This window comes from Corylus avellana, chromosome 7, assembly GCF_965113065.1.
Source record: "Corylus avellana chromosome 7, dhCorAvel1.hap1.2, whole genome shotgun sequence".
In the NCBI taxonomy this organism is placed as follows: Eukaryota; Viridiplantae; Streptophyta; class Magnoliopsida; order Fagales; family Betulaceae; genus Corylus; species Corylus avellana.
Genome location: NC_142496.1, coordinates 16,807,306 through 16,826,584, shown reverse-complemented (window position 1 = coordinate 16,826,584; position 19,279 = coordinate 16,807,306). Strand labels below are relative to the sequence as shown.

General features: G+C 34.6%; 1 protein-coding gene and 1 pseudogene across 1 annotated transcript; one reads left to right on the top strand and one right to left on the bottom strand.

The window, feature by feature from the left end:
* The first annotated feature begins 2,384 nt into the window (after window positions 1–2,384).
* On the top strand, window positions 2,385–7,610 carry LOC148584574 (disease resistance protein Roq1 pseudogene; annotated as a pseudogene).
* A 9,239-nt stretch (window positions 7,611–16,849) lies between these two features.
* On the bottom strand, window positions 16,850–17,644 carry LOC148584573 (uncharacterized). The gene has a single exon (XM_088518512.1). It carries the CDS (start codon window positions 17,642–17,644, stop codon window positions 16,850–16,852), a length of 795 nt encoding a protein of 264 aa, XP_088374638.1.
* Window positions 17,645–19,279: the final 1,635 nt, after the last annotated feature.

Genomic DNA, 19,279 nt, shown 5'->3' with positions numbered 1-19,279 from the left:
GTAGTTCATGGTGGGGCATTTTTTAGACCCTAATATTGTAGCAAAAGGGGCAGTGCCATCATATGAAGTATATAAGAAGATTGTAGGACAGGATGAAAAAAGAAGAAAAAAAGAAAGAATGGAGAGCCTGTCTATCCATGCTGGAAAGCCCCCCACGATAGTGAACGCAGTCAATGTTAAGAGACAAAACTAGAGAAGATATGGCCACATTGTGGAATCTGGATGATATCAAAGATGTTCAAAGTGGCAAATTGTTCATATAAAAAGGTAGACAAATTTTGCCGCCCATGAACTAGTCAAATTGGTTGTCTACCAAAGTATAGATCAGGTTTGGATTGAAAAAATTTCAAGATGTATCAGTGACCTAGTTTTGTTCGGGCGTCATGCTCTTATTTTTTGATATGAATAAAGAATCAAAGATGATGTAATTCTTTTCAAAAAAAAAAAAAAAAATCACTGACACACTTATATACACCAAATATATATTAAAGAGAAATTAACAAGAATAGATGAATATTTCCTTTGTATGCATTAGTGTGAATGTTTCCTTTGATAGCATTAAATACCATATTACTTGCATTTCTTTTCTTTTTGTCTTCTACACTTTAAACCTAAACATGATTTGCTCATACGATTTCATTACACAAGTAATTTCCTTAGCTGCAGTTACCATCTTTTTCTATTTCTCAACATTTACAGCAATCATATGATGATGGCTAATAGAGTCGAGGGAGGTCAGGTAATTCTCTCAAATGCTTTGCTCGGCCATTTCCTTCCACGTACGCTTCAATAGACAACAGACCCAATTCTCCTAATGGAAGTTACAAACAAAACACACAAGTCTCTCCTTATGTCTCCTCTTCTCTTCAATATGTTTCCTTCTTCCCTCATGCCCACAAGGTGGACTTTGAAAAAATATAATAATACAAAAGGAAATGCTATATGTTCTTCAAGAGTTCTCCTAGTATCCTCCCAACTGTGATGTAACTTTTAAAATTACCAATAGATTAAAAGTCAATAATGATAATCTCTAGATTTAAAGTCAATATTAATTCACCAATGGCTTTTAAAATGTTTCTTTTAAAATCACCAATAGATTTTGTTGGGATTTTCCATTAAATCCCAACAAAATACCCCTTTTTAGAAAAAAATATTTAAATTTTTTTGCATGCTGTTAAATGCGAACCAACGCCTTAATCTTTGTAATTTTTTTCTTTTCTTCTTTTTCCTAAAACAAATTGGAGTATATTGGAAAAATTTAGTGGATGGGTGTGATTGCAAACAATTGAAAGATAGATACACTAAATTGTGAGAAATTAAACTTTATGGGGACATTGCAAAAGTGATGACAATTCAAAGGGGTTAAGTGAAGTTTTCCCAGAAAATTACTTAAGACTCCAGACGAAAAGTATAAGTGACAAATAACTCCCTATCTTGAACTTTTATTTGAAATTTTGACAAAAACCGTGCCCAACCATCCTAAATCCTTAGGGGTGGTTCGGCTACCTCGTTGGCCAATTTGCAGTGGTCCAACCGAACACTATATATAGTTTTTTTATTTTATATTTTTATATTTTTATATTTTTATATTTATTTTTATGTTTTTTCTTTTTTTGTTATAAGAAAAATGTGTTGTATTATTATTAGTACTAATATGACACTTGGGGATTGAGATTCCCTAGAATTCCCTTTAAATTTGAGATTCTCAGCCATTCATCTCATCTAAACGTCTAAAATAAATAATGTTTTCTCATTAAATGCTAAAACATGACTTACTTTAGACGTTTAGATGAAATGAACAGCTATTTTTATGAATTTGAGAATCTCAAATTTAAAAAGAATTCTAAGGGATCTCAATCCGCCATTTAGAGGGCTTTCTATGCATTTGGAGGGTTTTCTACAATAAGTTTAGACCGAAAATGAAGGTGGAGAGTTGTGTTATTTATGCTCACATGAAGAGTTTTAAGAAGTGACGGAGCCACGTGGAGACCAATAAGAGTGATGGCCCCAACTAAAGCTGGAAAAAAAAAAAAAAAAAAAAAAATTAAGTCTTATATGTTTGGCTAATGGCCCCTCCAAAAATAGTCAACAGCCCAACAATTAACCTGTATGTGGTTGTGTGCATAGTTCAAGTTGTTTCTCTTTAATGTAGTGGGTTTGCTATTTGCAGCAGAAAACTCCCATAAAGCTGGTCAAAGTCCATCTTTATAAGCTTGTTGCCGTTGCTGACAAGTTTGTCATTTTTCTTTAATTTGACGCGTCGCGAGCATGTGACAACTTGCATTATTATCTTGACAAACTTGAATAATTAGGGAGGTATAGCTAGCGGTTCTGCAATTCTCTCTCAATTTTCTCTACTAACTAGTACTCTTGCAACTTCGTCCATGGCCTTCCACACAGCTTCTTCGTCATTCTCTTCTTCCATATTTGAATGGGATGTATTCTTGAGTTTTAGAGGCGAAGATACTCGTAAAACATTCACTGCTCATCTGTACACATAATTATGTCGAAAAGGAATCAACACCTTCATGGATGACAAACTTCGAAGCGGAGAGGAAATTTCACCGGCACTTGTCAAAGCCATTGAAGAGTCAAAGATTTCGATCATTGTACTCTCTAAAAGCTACGCATCATCCCTGAAAAATGCTATGCCAACTCAAAAAACTTGTTTATCACAATTTATGAGGAATTAATACTATAAAACAATAAACAATTCAATCACCCAAAATATATATAGCAATAAAGAGGCAGACACAGATATTTTGGTTACGAAGAGGAAACTTTTTAGAAACCGATCTAAAAGTAAAACCTCTCCGGGGCAGCCAAACCCAGGAAATGACTATGAAAAGATTATCCAGAGATTACAGACACTAGGAACACTTACAACCCTTTGCAAGAGCTTGGCTCTGTAAGATCGACAAGCCTACAACTCGTCTCCTTGCTCACAATCTTCTTCAACGTGATTCTCCTTTACCTAACCCTTCCGATAGACTTCTCAACTACAGATTTATCAAAGGAATAACTAAAACTCTAAGAGATTCAATTGAACGCTCACCATATATGATCTCCTTTAGCACAGCCTCCGACGAACTCTCTGAGGGCGAAAATTCGTGCCTTTCTCTTCTATAATAGTGTATATATATCAGTACATCAAACACTAGACCTGGGCCCACTAAAAACACGTGTTTGGGCATAATAGGTACGGGGTGCCCGGACAGGTTAATGGGCTGTCCAGACATGGCCTTGCGGAGTAAAAATAGGGTTTCTGGAAATGCGGTCCGGACACGGGGAAGGCTTGTCCGAACAAGGCATGCAATGGGTGAAACAACATTCTGGAAATGTTGTCCAGCCTTGATCAACAGCTCCGGTAGATGAGCTTTTGTGGTCCGATTGAGCTAAAATTTTGCAGGGACGTTCATAACACATAAATCTACATTATGAACGGTGGAGATTGGATTCTGAGCATTCTATATCAGTGTTTGAGCCCATAAGTAGTAGCCTCTGCATTTTGGAACTGAATTAAGCCAACACAAGAACTAATAAACTCCCCCTTTGGCAATTCGGTGACAAAACCAAAATGCCAAGCCAATCCCATCATCTCCCCATATTTACTCCCCCTTTTTGTCGCAGAATGACAAAAGGTCTTCATGTTTCCTGAAACACTTCACAAAATACATCAAGGCATATGTGGAACAAGAATACATAAATAAAACTCATGAAAAAAAAAATGACGTAGAATGCAAGATCATAAAGAAACATTAGCAAAACTCCCCCTCAATGTATGACTCAATTATCACCAAGAAACTGGAAGAGAAAAACATGTTTCTCCCCCTCAAAAGTCAAATGAACACACATGATATACACATCAATGACTCATGTATTGCACAATGAATATCCCAAACATGCTCCAAATATGTAAAATATACATGAGACTAGAAATGGCACCAAACTCATATTGCTTAACCAAGCAAAGAAAAATGTTCCATTCAACCTAGCTTTTGTGGTGTGTGTGTAAGCCATCCAAAGAGAAAAAATTTCAACTTACAAAATGAGGAGAAAGTTTCACCACCATGAGGTTTTGACAAGTATATCAAATCAAAAGTCAAACCTTATCATACTAGGGCCTAGCCACTCTCATCCTCTACATTTCTCTTTGTAAAACATTTTGCACAAGTTTGACACAGTGAAATAAATTCCTTTTGGAATATGATCTTTTAATTTTATATGTTTCACTATTTAGAAGCATGCGAAGTAAAGTAAACACCATTATCAACAATCATACTATGCTTGTTATCAACACAGAAAAAAGTTTTCAGATTATCAGTAGAGAATTTTTGTGAGAGTTCTTTCAAATCATTCTCAAGTGATATATTTTTTTTAACAAGCACAGACATCTTAGAATTTAAAGAATCAATCAAGGCATATGATTTAGACAATTCATTCGTCAAAGACTCTTTTTCTTGTTATACAGTTTTAAAATTCTTACAAATCTTTTTGTATCTGTAGGACAGTTGACTATACTCATTAAAGAGGATCTTGTACACATCGTCAAGATCATCAAAATCAAAGGAGTCAATGACAAGGGACTGAGATGTATTCATAGTAAAAAAGCGTCAAGGATCTCACTCAGGAATTTAAGCCAAATAGAGTGAACCCGCTCTGATACCAATTGAAAAACGCTATGCCGGCTCCAAAAACTTGTTTATCACAATTTATGCAGAATTAATACTATGAAGCAATAAACAATTCAATCACCCAAAATATATAAAGCAATAAAGAGGTAGACACCGATATTTTGGTTACAAAGAGAAAACCTTTTAGAAACCGATATAAAAGTAAACTTCTCCGGGACAGTCAAACCCAGGAAATCACTATCAAAAAAGATTATCCAGAGACTACAGACACTAGGAACACTTACAATCCTTTGCAAGACCTTGGCTCTGTAAGATTGACAGGCCTACAACTTGTCTCCTTGCTCACAATCTTCTTCACCGTGATTCTCCTTTACCGGACCCTTCCGATAGACTTCTCAACTACAGATTTATCAAAGGAATAACTAAAATTCTAAGAGATTCAATTGAACGCTCACCACATATGACCTCTCTTAGCACAGCCTTGGACGAACTCTCTAGGACGAAAATTCGTGCCTCTCTCTTCTATAATGATGTATATATATCAGTACATCAAACCTTAGACCTGGGCCCGCTAAAAACACATTTTTGGGCATAATAGGTACGGGGTGTCCGGACAGATTAATGAGCCGTCTTGACACGGCCTTACAGAGCAAAAATAGGGTTTCTGGAAATGTGGTCTGAACACGGGGGAGGCTTGTCCGGATAGGGCATGCATTGGGTGAAACAGCATTTTGGAAATGCTGTCCAGCCTTGGTCAACAACTTCGGTCGATGGGCGTTTGTGGTCCAATTGAGCTAAAATTTTGCAGGGACGTTCATAACACATGAATCTACGTTATGAACGTGGAGATTGGATTCTGAATATTCTATATCAGTGTTTGAGCCCATGAACAGTAGCCTTTGCATTTTGGAACTGAATTAAGCCGACACAAGAACTAACAATCCCGATGGTGCTTGGACGAGCTGATGAAGATCCTTGAGTGCAGAAAGACAAGGGAGATACTAGTTCTACCACTGTTCTATGACGTAAATCCTTCAGAAGTACGGCATCAAACCAATAGGGTTGGAGAAGCATTCACTAAACTTGCAAAAAGGTTCAACGATGATGAAATGAAGGTGGAAGGGTGGAAGAGAGCCCTAAAAGAAGTGGCCAATTTATCTAGGATGTATTTGGGAAACAAGTATTTCTAACCACCTTCGCTGTCTTCCTTCTGTATTGTTCTTTTTTCTTCTAATTATGGTACATCCCATGTACACATGTTTCAATGCATGCATGTGAACTATTTTACATTTAAAAATGTCTACTTGTAATTAACCTTTTAAATAATCTTTGTTCTAAAATTAATTAAACTCGGCGGATTCTTTTGTTTTAGATGGGATAATTTGCTTAAATAACTTTTTCATGACTTAAAAAAAGAAAAAAAAAAGGGAAAATGAACTTTCCAATTGTTGCGCACATATCGGGGTTGTTTGTCAAACTCCTCCCCACCCCTAAATACTATTCACTTCCTTTTTTCAAAAAAATCAACATTAAAACATTTTTATTTTTGTATCACATCATTTATTTTTTACTACTATTCAAATAAAAAAATCATTACAAAACAAAATTTTCTACTTTTCAATTCCACTTTTTCACTTTTCTATACCAATTATTATTATTATTATTATTATTATTACTATTATTTTACAAAAAGTATGAATAGTGCCATGATGCATAACAAAACCCCTCATAGTTATGTATCACTAACTTTTCTTTCTCTTCCAACTTTTTTTAATACATAATTTCACATCTTTTTATCAGAAGGTAACTCATGAGTTAGTATGTTTTGTTATCTTTTTGTATCGGTAGGAATGAATCTGAATTTATTGACGAAATCATCGAACGGGAGGATTCAAAATTTGTTAATAATACATACTTTCAAGTTGCCCAATATCCAATTGGAATAAAGTCTCGTGTACAGGATATGAAGTCGCTTTTAGATATAGAGAATAATGACAGCACATGCATGATAGGGATCCTCGGAACTGGTGGGATTGGTAAGTCAACTCTTGCCAAAGCCATCTACAACTCGATTGCTTCTCATTTTGAAGATAGTTGTTTTCTTGAAAACATTAGAGAAACTTCCAACAAAAAGGGCTTGATCGATTTGCAAATTAAACTCATTTCTAAAATCCTATGAGGTTCAAGTCAAATGGTTGACAATGTTGATCAAGGAATTACTTTGATACAACAAAGGCTTCACTTAATAAGGATACTTCTAGTTCTTGATGATGTGGATAATTCTGACCAATTAGAAAAGATAGTTGGAAAAGGCAATTGGTTTGGTTTAAGAAGTAGAATCATCATAACAACAAGAGATAAACATTTACTAACTAAACATCAAGATTTAACCTACGAGGTGAAGGAATTGGGTTACTTCAAAGCTCATAAGCTCTTTAGTTGGCATGCCTTTAATAGAGATAGACCTGATGATGATTATGTGAAAGTCACAAATGATGCAGTGTGTTATGCTGGAGGATTGCCACTAGCTTTGCAAGTGCTACACTCGAGTCTAAAAGGTAAAGATATCTTTTATTGGAAAAGTAAATTGGACAAGTACAAAATAATTCCTCATGATGATATTCAAAAAAGACTTCGAATAAGTTTTGATGGATTAGATGAAAATGCAAAGAATATTTTCCTTGACATCGCTTGTTTCTTCAAAGGAGAGAAACATATAGTGGTTTTCACTCATGTAGTGGCATCAAAGAGCTAAAAGATAAATGTCTCATAACTGAGTTTTCGGATAAAGCATTGGAGATGCATGACTTGCTTCAAGAAATGGGTAGAGAAATTGTTCGACAAGAATCACCCAAAGAACATGGCAAGCACAGTAGATTATGGTTTGATGAAGATGTTCGTTATGTTCTAGAAGAAAATATGGTAAGAATTATGTTAAAACTCCCTTTAAATTTTACATTTGTTTCTTTTTCATGAGTTAAGCTACTAGGAAAATATATATTTTACAAAATAACAATATTGCTTCAAGTTATATGGTTATCTGACTTCAAGGGTTGAATATTCATCTAAAAATTGTGCTGTTCATAATAGAAGGAGAACATGTGAGGTTAATCCCACCTTGAGAAAAAAAAAAAAAAAAAAAAAAAAAAAAACACATGAGAAATTCTAATTAAAAATTATATTGAACTTTATAAAAAGTTTAAATATAATTCTTGGAATTTTTTATTTTTTGGTAAAACACATTTCTCAAAACAAACTACAAAAAAAAAAAAAAAATCCAAAAAATTCCAAAAAAATCCAAAAAAAAAAAAAACGTTTTACAAAAAATTAAATACAAAACTTTTAGTGATGTCCTACAGCTTCGTAATCAAAAATTTTGCAAACACATACTTCTAGCTATTTAAAGTGAGATGGTTGGTCTTAACAATACATACATACAACCTTTGTCAATTTTTACAATTTTTATTAGTATCTTGCCTTTTCTTTTATGAACAAGTAAGGGTAATATGTAAATATAAATATGACATAAACATTCATTTTGAGAATGTGATCAGTAGTTACTTTAAGGCATGCCAAATTACAAATTTTGAATGAGTGGATATATAGGATAACATACTAGCAGAGGTTGGACAAGATGAAGAACATCCTCACGATCAAATTGCAATTATTGTTGGAGTCTACAATGATGGTAATGAAATCTATTTTCCTCATGGAGATTACCATAAAACTTGCTATGGATCATTGTGTTCTGATCAAGTATGGTTCCATTCCTATGTTCTTCCAGAAGATTTTAAGCTAACGAGAGGAGATAATCTTCAAGTTTGCTTAAGTATTTTTCAGTATCATACAAGTTTGAATTTTATATCGGTGAAACATTCAAGGTTAATGTTCTTTAAAAGTTGTGGATTCCATTCGGTACGAAAGCATGAAGAAAAAGCGATAGATTTAATTCAACCTGCAAGTAGATGCCGTGATGATGATGATGAATGATAATGGCAACTTGGAATCCAAATTTTACCCACAACAAAAAAGACATTCTTCAACACCTGGCACTTAGAATTCGTATGAAGAGAATAATGTAATTAAGGTGTGGATTTGCTTATCTCTTTTTCAAATCTGATTTTGTTACCCCTTTGAAATTACTATTGCTTTATTTTTTAGGGTCTTGTTCTTGCTTTTATATATAGTTTTCTGCTTTATGATTTTGGTGGCATAAATTCATCAGCAATGAAAACTAATAAATTCTTGACCTGCTTGGCATATCGAAGGTGTTCCTTTTGCTTTGGCTTTTGTGTGTTTTGCGGGACTTGGACAATCTGGCAAACAACTCACATGCTGCAACTTCTACTTCAAATGTCACGTTAGTGATTTTACTCTCCATAGCCTCTCCTTATAATTTTTTTTTTTTTTTTTTTTTCTGTTTTTGTTTTTTGAGCAAGTATTATGCTCTTTTGGCACTTCTTAATCATGGCCATGGTCTTTTATAAGATTGGCGTTAATCTGATATGCAATTTTGCGAATTGTTGAGAAAGGAAATTATTTTCTTTCTTCAAGGTCTAGTTAGATTTTCTTCACAACTTTGTTTTTTTTTTTTTTTTTTTCTGTCTTTCTTTCTATTTTTAATTTTTTTTTTTTTAAAAAAAAAATTTAAGCAACAAGTACAAAGGGAAAAAAAATTTAAAAAATAAAAATAAAATTAGCTTGATATAGTGACACACTATAATAAATGGAGAAATGATCATATTATCTATATCTCAATTAACCAACGAATCATCGAGTTCCATGACCATTTATATTTATTACAAAAAGCACAATCATCATTATTAGTAGGACACAAGTAGGCCTCCTAAAATTACTCCAATTACTAAGCCAAGAAAGACACTATTTTTTCATTCCTCAATTAAAGGAATGTAGGTGAAATGAGAATTTAAGGCCATTACCTTCTTCTTCTTTTCTCGTTTATCATGGTTTTTCTATCATCTTCTCAAATGAGCATTTATACTCTGAAATGAATTTTTCTACTTTATATGAGACCTTATTGTTGTGTTCATCTCCACATAAATAATCAATGTACTTATCCCTACGACTTAAGAATTTTGCAAGGACATGTTTAAGGTTGTGGAAGTGGGTGCTACTTGCAATCGATTTTGTAAAATCTCTAAGTGCATTAATAAAAGATTAACCAAATCAAATTCCTTTAAACTAACCAACATTTTTCTGTTTCTTTTGTGGCACAGTTTTGATTATTGCTGCTAGGGACCTTTCCTTGGTTTTGGATCTCAGTTGATATTTTTTTCCAACGCCAGTATTGTTTCCAAGTGATTGGGCAATATGTGAAGATTAAATAGAAAGTAATCCTCTTTCAATTTCTACATGTGTAAACCTTGGTTTTTATGTTCTTTCTCTCATTCCCTCATGTTTTCTTAATTCAGTTACCCTTTTGGCTAAAACGCTGTGGTTCTTGGTAAAGATCTTGAAGAGGAATTTTCAATAGCGGAACATATCCCTTTACTATTTTAGCTCTGCAGTGCTGGTGTCTAAACAATTGACAAATCTGGCCGTTTTCATCTTGGGAGAGTATAAAAGGCTATTACTGCTGTGACAATTGACAAATCTGCACGAAATCATTAACAGTCACTAAAGAATGTAGGAAGATCACGCACATATCATGTTTCCCACCTGATAGATTTTCAAGTCCTCTTCACTTTCATACAGTAGTTTCTCCCATGTTAGTATATGCAGTATTGGAGTATCTTGGAATCAAGTGGATGCCCTTTTACACATTAAAAAGTACCTCGGTTTATTATTTATTATTTTTTATTTTTAGGAAACGTGGCATATTTTAGGAGTGACACGTGAGAGATTAACGAGGTATCGATTTTGTATTTTCCCATAGGTGAGGTACTAGATTTGACTGTTTTGGAAACCTAGAAGAAAAAAAAAAGAAGTACAAACTGAGGTACTAAAAAAATACTTAACCCTAGTTTTTATAGCATGGATGCATTGCTAGAGATGATGCAGAACCTGGACTAAACGACAATACCCATTAGCCACTTGGCCAGCCCAAGTAGCTATTGTAGGCCCAGAAGCCCACAATTGGGGTTGAATGGATTGGGCCTAAGCCAAGGGCCTCAATCACATAAAGAACACTTGGAATATTTATGGTGAAGAGGATAACCTCCTCCAGGGATAAAGTCAAAAAGTTTTATGAGGAAGAGCCAAAGTTTTGTAACATATGTTACAAACATTATTTTTTTTAAGCAGTTGGTTTACTAATTCTTCAAAAAAATTTACCGTTAGACAGTAAAGCTTGTTTGTTATTTTTATGACAAAAAACTAAATCAATTTAATTGGTTTTTGCGGTTTTGACCGTTAGTCATTAACAAGTTTTTATTATAGTTTGACCATTTGATTATTAACAAATGTTTTAAGGTTTATTGATGTTATGACCGTTTGGTCCGTAATTGCCTTTAGTAAACTGTTGAGAAATATAGAGGGACACCAGCTTTCTCATATTCCAAGCACCCTTACCTTCATCACAACTGCCAAATAGCATGAAAATAGGATGGAATAGTGGTGTTGCAGAACCACGTAAGAGTCTGATGATGATTGCTATCCCAATCAATGAGGTGAGTAAGGAAAGCTTCATCAATTTAGGTAGCGCCTTTAATGGGCTCTTTGGCATCCCCTATCACATAAAACAAAAGCTTGCAACGTTTAAGAAAACTACACATAGATTGGGACCAGGCACCAAGAGCTTTGTGTCATCTTGAGCTTTCCAATGCCAAATCAGAGTGTAATTTGTGCCATCTAGAGTGTAGTTTGTGCCATCCAATATAGCTTGAACATGATAAAGAATCTTGTTTTGTGCCATATGAAATCAAGATGAAAAGATAAGTAGAAAACACCTTGCCAACCCTTACAACAACAGTCAAAGTCAATATTCAACCATCAAGCAATGTGGTCAAAGTCAACGGTCAAATCAGACCTAACAAAATGCTGGCGTGGCAGGGTGCTGATGTGGTAGAAGCGTTGACATTGCATAGGTGTTGACGTGGCACTGGGGTTGACGCTACACTAGGGCTAACGTGGCCTAGAATTGACATAGCGCTAGGCTTGAATGCCACATGGCGAAGGGTATGGAGAAGCTCTACCAGCACGTGGCTGACGTGCCAAAGAGAAGGCTGCACATGGAGTGTATGCATCACAAAAATAGAACTGCAACACGTCAGGGCTTAGACAGCGGCGTTCTCGGTGGACTGAACTTGGCGACGGCGGATCTGTGGTTTGGTGCTATGATCGAGGTTATCTGATCGCCGTGTCAGCAAGAGGTAGCACGATCGAATTCTTCGAACAGTGCATGGTAGCTCCAATGGCGGCATTTTCGGCCACTCTGGATAGTCGTCTTCCAAGGTTTCGAACAAGGATTTGTTGAGAATTTGATTTTTTAATAACAATGTGACAATAAATTAAGCACTCAATATAATTTTCAATCATAACAATCAAACAAAGTAAGCATTTGATATAAACAAAAATCATAATGAGTCAAAATAAACTTGTCACATGAAATTATTCTCAAATTAAAAAGCATCCCCAAAATTCAGTCATTAATCTATGAAGAACAATTGATAAAAATACTAGGCTTCACCCCTAGCCTTAGCTAGAGGCTTAGCTACTCATAATATTAAAATGCTTAACAATGTATAAATAGAAAGACATAGAAAAGAAATAACTTGACATTAAGAATAAGTCCCTAAATACTCAACAATAGTCGCCTGAAGCCCTCTACTTTGTTATTTTCTTTTCTTTTATGCGGTATGGCCTCTTCTCTCAGCCAAGACCGGCGCTGTGGCTCTTCTCCTTTTCAAAATAATAAGAACCCTTTTATAGGGGATTTGTAGTCAGTCTTGACCTTTTGTGTCGCATGCGGTGTCCAATTTCTTCTGTTTTCTTATTTTATTGCGGGCCCCACGTTAGCTTTTCTCCTTTTAACTCTTCTTTCTTCGTCTTTGTTTTGCTAGTTCCCACCTACGTATGGCTTTACAAATTCATGAGAAAAAGTCTCCTTCGGCTTTTCTTTTCTTTACTTTTCTTTTATTCATTTTGGTTTTTTTCCTAGAAAAGGCAATAACTTGCATTATAATATCATTTTAAGCTCACATTTAATAATTAAATATTATTCCACAATTAAATATAAAATGCCAGAATCAATATAAAATAAGGTAGGATAAAGCTTATTTTAATAGACACTTTAATTTAAGCTATTATGCTCCACCCCAGTCTCTAGCAATTCAAAACAAAGCATAAGAACAAGGACTCAAGGAAAGAAAAAGTCAAAATACTAACAACTACCAAAGAAATTTCCCGTGCCTTCAAAACTCAATGTGAATGAAAATTTTAGCCAATGTTTACTCTCTCAGTGTCCAGATAAACATGAAATAGAATTTCTATTGGAAAGTATGTTTTGATTCAAGCCTTACCGGTGTTAACACTCAACAATTAAAATCACTCAGAAATAGGTGTAACGCTCTCAAGAATATGTGAGTGGAATAATGTAAGCAAAGACAAATATCACACATATAAATCATATGAAAAATGCTTAATCAAGAAAGAACAAGTAGTCTCATGAAAGGATGCCGAAAATAATTTACACCACACTCATTGATTAGTGATGAGCATGTCTGAACCATACACTCCTTAAGATCAAATAAGGACTTTTATCGGGACATAAAATAGGGTTAAAGAAAAGAGAAATAAATAACAAAAAGGTGATGGTAAAAGTGAGAATCACTAATCTTTTTTTTTTCTTCATCTTCTTTTGAATCACTAATCCACCACTCCGAAATAATTTGATAAAATTCATTCTTGAAACACTTGAGAAAGGGTTTAAGAAAGAAAGGCTAATTATATGGCTTAATGGGGTGACTAGTGATAATGTATCATACGAAGAGTGTTGAGGCTCAAAATAAAGAAAAATAGCTTAATCTCATCTCGCAAGGATTTGCATTGTTCTTCAGTATTCATGACTTCACAAGATTCAAGTGTGGCATAAAATACATGATTTTTGCATTCGGCCAAATCAAAGAATAATGAGACTAACATAATGAATTTATTTTTGCGCTTCCAAATGACATATGATTTCACAAAAATTAACCCTCTATGAAGAATGATTAGCTCAAAACTCACAAGGGTTAGAAATCTCCACATTTGTTATCCTCAAGATATTCTAAGTCACTTGTATCCTTAACAAAGAGTCATGTTTATGTGGCCATGTGCATGTGCAATAAATTGAGCATGAAGGCAATGACATTCTTTTGCAGAAGCAGCATAATAAAGTTAAAACAAAAAACTCATGCTAAAGAAGCAAAACCTTTTTTTTTTTTTTTTTGTGAAAATATAAAATAAACAAAACAACACAAAAACAACGACAAACATCAAGCATCAAGCTCCTCCCCCTAAAATTTATATTGTCCTAAATGTAACAAAATAAAGCAAATAAGTAAAGATTAAGGAGATCCACTACCAAAACAGGGACTTTATTGACGTGGCAAACAGTAACTCATGTTTGCCACGTCAATAATTTTTGATGTGTCTAAATAAACACGTCAATGAAAAATTTATTGACGTGTCGGACTTTAAGACGTCAAAAATTTTTGACATGTCTAAATGCCACGTCAAAAATTTTTGATGTGGTCCATTGACACGTCAAAAATTTTTGACGTGCCTTTATTCCACACATCAATAATTATAATTAATTATAAGTATAATTAAGTAGTAAATTATTTATACAATATGAATTAAAAAAAATTAGGTCGTAAATTAATTTTAATTGGTATGAAAAAGTAATTGGTTAACAAAATTAGATAACAATATTAATTGGTACCTATATTAAAACTAGTTAATGCTCTTGTCTCTTATATGCCATGCTTTCAATATATGTGGTTATTATATGTGCTTTGAATTCTTTAATTTATGGTTATTAATAAATATTACGTAACAAAATATATATGGTTTTTAATTAATAATAAAAATTATGCAATGTTTTATATATGCGCTTTATATTCTTTAATTTATGGCTATTAATTAATAGTAGGCAACAAAATATATATGGTTATTAATTAGAGATATAGTATTAATACATATCACGTTTTCAATATTGTGGGAATATTAATACATATATGTATTATCTTAGTTTTAAGTATATAGTATTTTTTTTTTAAATAAGTGATCATATAATTTTTTTCTCTTATTATTTTCATTATATTTTTTTGACGTATCAAATGTGACACGTCAATAATTTCTTGGCGTGTCACATTTTGACATGTCAACAATTATTGATGTGCCATTTTAACACGTCAATAATTATTGACGTGTCATTTTGACACATCAATAATTATTGACGTGCAATTATTTCACACGTCAAAAATTAATTAATTAATAATATTAATTATTTGTATCTATATTAAGTAACAAAATTTAATTAATTGGTTAACAAAATTAGATAACAATATTAATTGGTGCATATATTAAGTAACAAAATTTAATTGGTATATGTATAATTGGTATATGTCGTCATATATTAAGAGATATATTCAAACCTATTAAAATTTTATAAAACTAGTTAATGCTCTCGTGTCTCTTATATGCATTGCTTTCACTATATATGGTTATTATATATGTGTGCTTTATATTCTTTAATTTATGGCTATTAATTAATAGTAGGTAATAAAATATATATGGTTATTAATTAATAATAAAAATTATGCAATGCTTTTATTATATATATATATATATATATATATGGTTATTAAATAATAATAAAAATTATGCAATGTTTTAATTATATGATGACATTCTTGACTTGCCACATGTGACACATCAATAATTTATTGATGTGTCTACTACAGACACATTAAGAAACCTCATCGAAAAGGCGCCAAACCAGCTGGACCCCTTTTTCTTTTTTCTTTTTTCTGTCCTTTTCCCTCCTCTTTTTCTTTCTCTTCCCACGTGCGCCCACAGCCTTCCTTTTCAAATAAGTTGTCATTTTTTTTTTCTTTTCTTTTTCTTTTCCTCTTCTAGATGAGATCTCTTCCTTATTTTCTTTCCTTTCTCCTTCTCATTTCAACTAACTTCTTCTCCCATATTCCTTCTTTCTGTTTGTCTTTTGGTTCTCACTTATATATATATATATATATATATATATATATATATATATATATATATATATATATATTCTTTTTTCTTTTTTTCTTCTTCTTCTTCTTCTCATGCCCAACTCCCTTGTTTGTCGCTTAAACAAAATAAAAGAAAATAAGAGATGGAACCTGCGAGAGAAGAGGAGAAAAGGTGAAGAAGAAAGAGAAATGGAGAGAGAAGGGAAGGGGTCTGAATATTTGGGGAGTTTAAGGTATAAATGCTTGAATTTGAGTTATTCTATTACTATTAGTCTCTTATATAGAAGTTTTTCTTTTTTTTTTTTTTTTTTTTGTTGTTAAATTTGCTAACCCACTTTTAGATTTGTTCTTCCACATTATTTGGGGGTTTGAAGTATTTTAGGAATTGCTACTGGATGTTTAGAGATCAGAGTACTTGTGTAGCGAATTCATGATGAGATTTTGGGAATTTTCCTTCAATAGTTAGATATATATGGGTGTTCAACATTTATAGGGATTTATATGGGTTTTAAGTTATAATTGGATTTTTTATGATAAATTAAACATGAAATAAATTTAACTGAAAAAAAAACTTTTGGAATTTTTTTTTTTTTTAAAAAAAATTATGATTTTTTTAAAAAGAAATTATTAATTTTTTTTTAATATTTTTTTAAACTTTAGTGACGTGTCAAAAAGTCGCACGTCAATAATTTCTGACATGTGAATAATTTTTTTGACGTGCCACTTTTGACACGTCAATAAAGTATTGACGTGGTGAAACTGCCACATCAAAAAAGAATGTTTGACGTGCCAATTTCTGACACGTCAGTAATTTTTGACGTGTCAAAATTGGCATGTCAAAAAATTGAAATTTTTGACACCCGCCTTATTAACCTTTGACACACATCAATACTACCACCTCAAAAAGGTTTCTGACATGTCCATATGCTTGACACGTTAGAAAGTATTGGTCAACAAAAACCTTTTCTTTTCTTTTTTGTAGTGAGAGTGCCTTGAAGTGGTGGAACAAATTTTTGAGAAATAGCAGTTGCTATGTATTTATTGCATAACTTGCAAAGCAGAGAAATCTGCTTGCAAAAGGTTCCTTATACATTCTGGAGGGTTATAAAACCACACCATTTGAACATCTTCATTCACCGCCAATCTAGCAAACGCGTGAGCCACCTTATTCTCCCCCCTGCGTAAATATCTCATTTCCCAGACCGATATGGCCCGTAAAGACGAGCGTATGTCTGTAGGCAATTGTCCCCTGCTACTCTCATCCGAGTTCACTGCCATGATTACATTTTTAGCATTGCCTTCTAGTTGAACTTGTTGTATTCCCATCTCCATGCAAAGCTGCACTGCCAACAGGGCCCCCAAAGCTTCTACCGCTGAAGGATCCAGGAAGCCATGTCTTGTCTGGCTTTGTGCTGCCCACATCTTGCCCTGGTGATCCCCCAGAACAGCCCCTAATCCCACGCGTCCCTGCTTGATATCCACACTAGTGTCCCAGTTGGCTTTAAACCAACCAGGAGGAGGTACTGTCCATGCTGTATCCGAGCTTTCTGCCATTGAGACCCAGTTAGTCTGCCTTCTAGCCGTCAGGGTTTGGAACAACTCTATCGCCTGAAGAGCTTGCTTAAAGAGAACTATCGGGTGTGTGAACAGCCCACTGTGTATAAAATCATTCCGCCTAAGCCATAGTCGACAAGCTATGCCCACAAATTGGATAAATTCCAAGCGATCACACCTACTAATCATTCCTTCAACAACCTGCAAAAACTCAAGCCCCGCAAAGCTGCTTTTTTGGAAGCAAGCACCTCCTTCACTCCAGACATCGGACACATCCATAAAGTATGAAAAAGCGTCTCAGGCTCGCATGCACATATTGGACAACTAGGATCTGTTAGAACCTTTTGAGAACATAAATTTGCTCTAGTGGGCAGGGAATCGTGGCAGGCGCGCCACAGAAAATGCTTTTCTGCATTTTGGATGGGGAGTTGCCAAAGGTGCCTCCATAGCGTGCTAGTTTTCGACTGGGCAGAGCCCTCTGCTTGTTGCTGCATCTCTCGTTCTTTTGGAGATGATACGCACTCCTTACGGAAAACACCCCCTTGGCTGTCCCCCCCCATATGATAACATCCTCTTGATCCGTGGTACTCACTAGAATTGATTGAATGGAAGTAATCTCCTCACGAGTAAAAATCTATTCCATCAAAGCAGAATTCCACCATTTGGTATGCTCATCAATCAAGGTACTCATAGTTGCTGTATCATCAAGAAGCCGCGGGGGAGAGATCACTCTGAAAGTGGTTGGTGAGAGAAGCCAACGATCTTGCCATATTTGATTCTTTTCCCATTGCCAACGCGCCACACCATTCCTTCCTTAACGAGATCACTCGAACTTTGTATGTTACGCCGTGCAAATGACGGTTTTTTCCCACAAGAAGCATCAATCACCGAGCAATTAGGATAATATTTTGCTTTCATTATCTGTGCAATTAAGCTATCCGGTATTTTCCATAAGCGCCATATTTGCTTTGCCAATAGAGCTTTATTGAAACATCCTATGTCACGAAAGCTCATACCGCCATATGCTTTCGAACAACTCATTGTATTCCAATTCACCCAATGAATTCGTTTGTCTCTTTCCTTATGACCCTAATAAAACTTCATCATTAATGAATTGATCTCGGAACATAACACCTTTGGAAGCTTGAAAACGCTTATGCTATAAGTAGGCATCGCTTGAATCACGGCTTTTAGTAAAATCTCTTTCCCCGCCCGAGACAAAAATTTAAGCTTCCAATCCTGACGACGCTTCCACACTCAATCCATGATACTTTTGAAAGCTCGCATGCGGGATCTTCCCACTAGGGTAGGCAAGCCTAGATAGGTGTCGTATTTTTGATTTACAGGAATTCCAGGCAGCCCCTGTACTTGATCTTTGTCACTAGGAGATGTGCTCCGACTAAAAAAGATAGCCGTCTTATTGGTGTTCATTTTCTGCCCCGACGCCGTGTCATACATATGTAGGATAGATGACAAATGATTCCATTGGGCCACATTCGACCTGCAAAATTGCGAGCTGTCATCTACAATGAAAAGGTGGCTAATTTTCGGCCCTCTTTTTGATGTAGGAACACCCATCAAAGCACCTTCCCGATTTGCTTGGGTGATCATAGCATTAAGAGCTTCTGCACACAAAAAAAAAGAGATAAGGCGATATGGGATCTCCTTGTCGGAGACCCCTAGTAGGGGTAATCAATCCACAAGGCTTTCCATTGACTAGAATTGAGTATTTCACCGATGTAACACACATCATAATGAGGGATATCCATTGGTCGTTAAAACCCATCCGTCTAATCACCGCCTCTAAAAAACTCCATTCCACCCTATCATACGCTTTGCTCATGTCGAGCTTTACCGCCATAAATCCTTTCTTCCCCCTCATCCCCGTATTCATAGTATGAAGTGTTTCATAGG

What these genes read in the sequence shown, in the direction of transcription:
- LOC148584573 (XM_088518512.1), bottom strand. Translation starts at nt 17,644, where the DNA reads ATGGATGTGTCCGATGTCTGGAGTGAAGGAGGTGCTTGCTTCCAAAAA.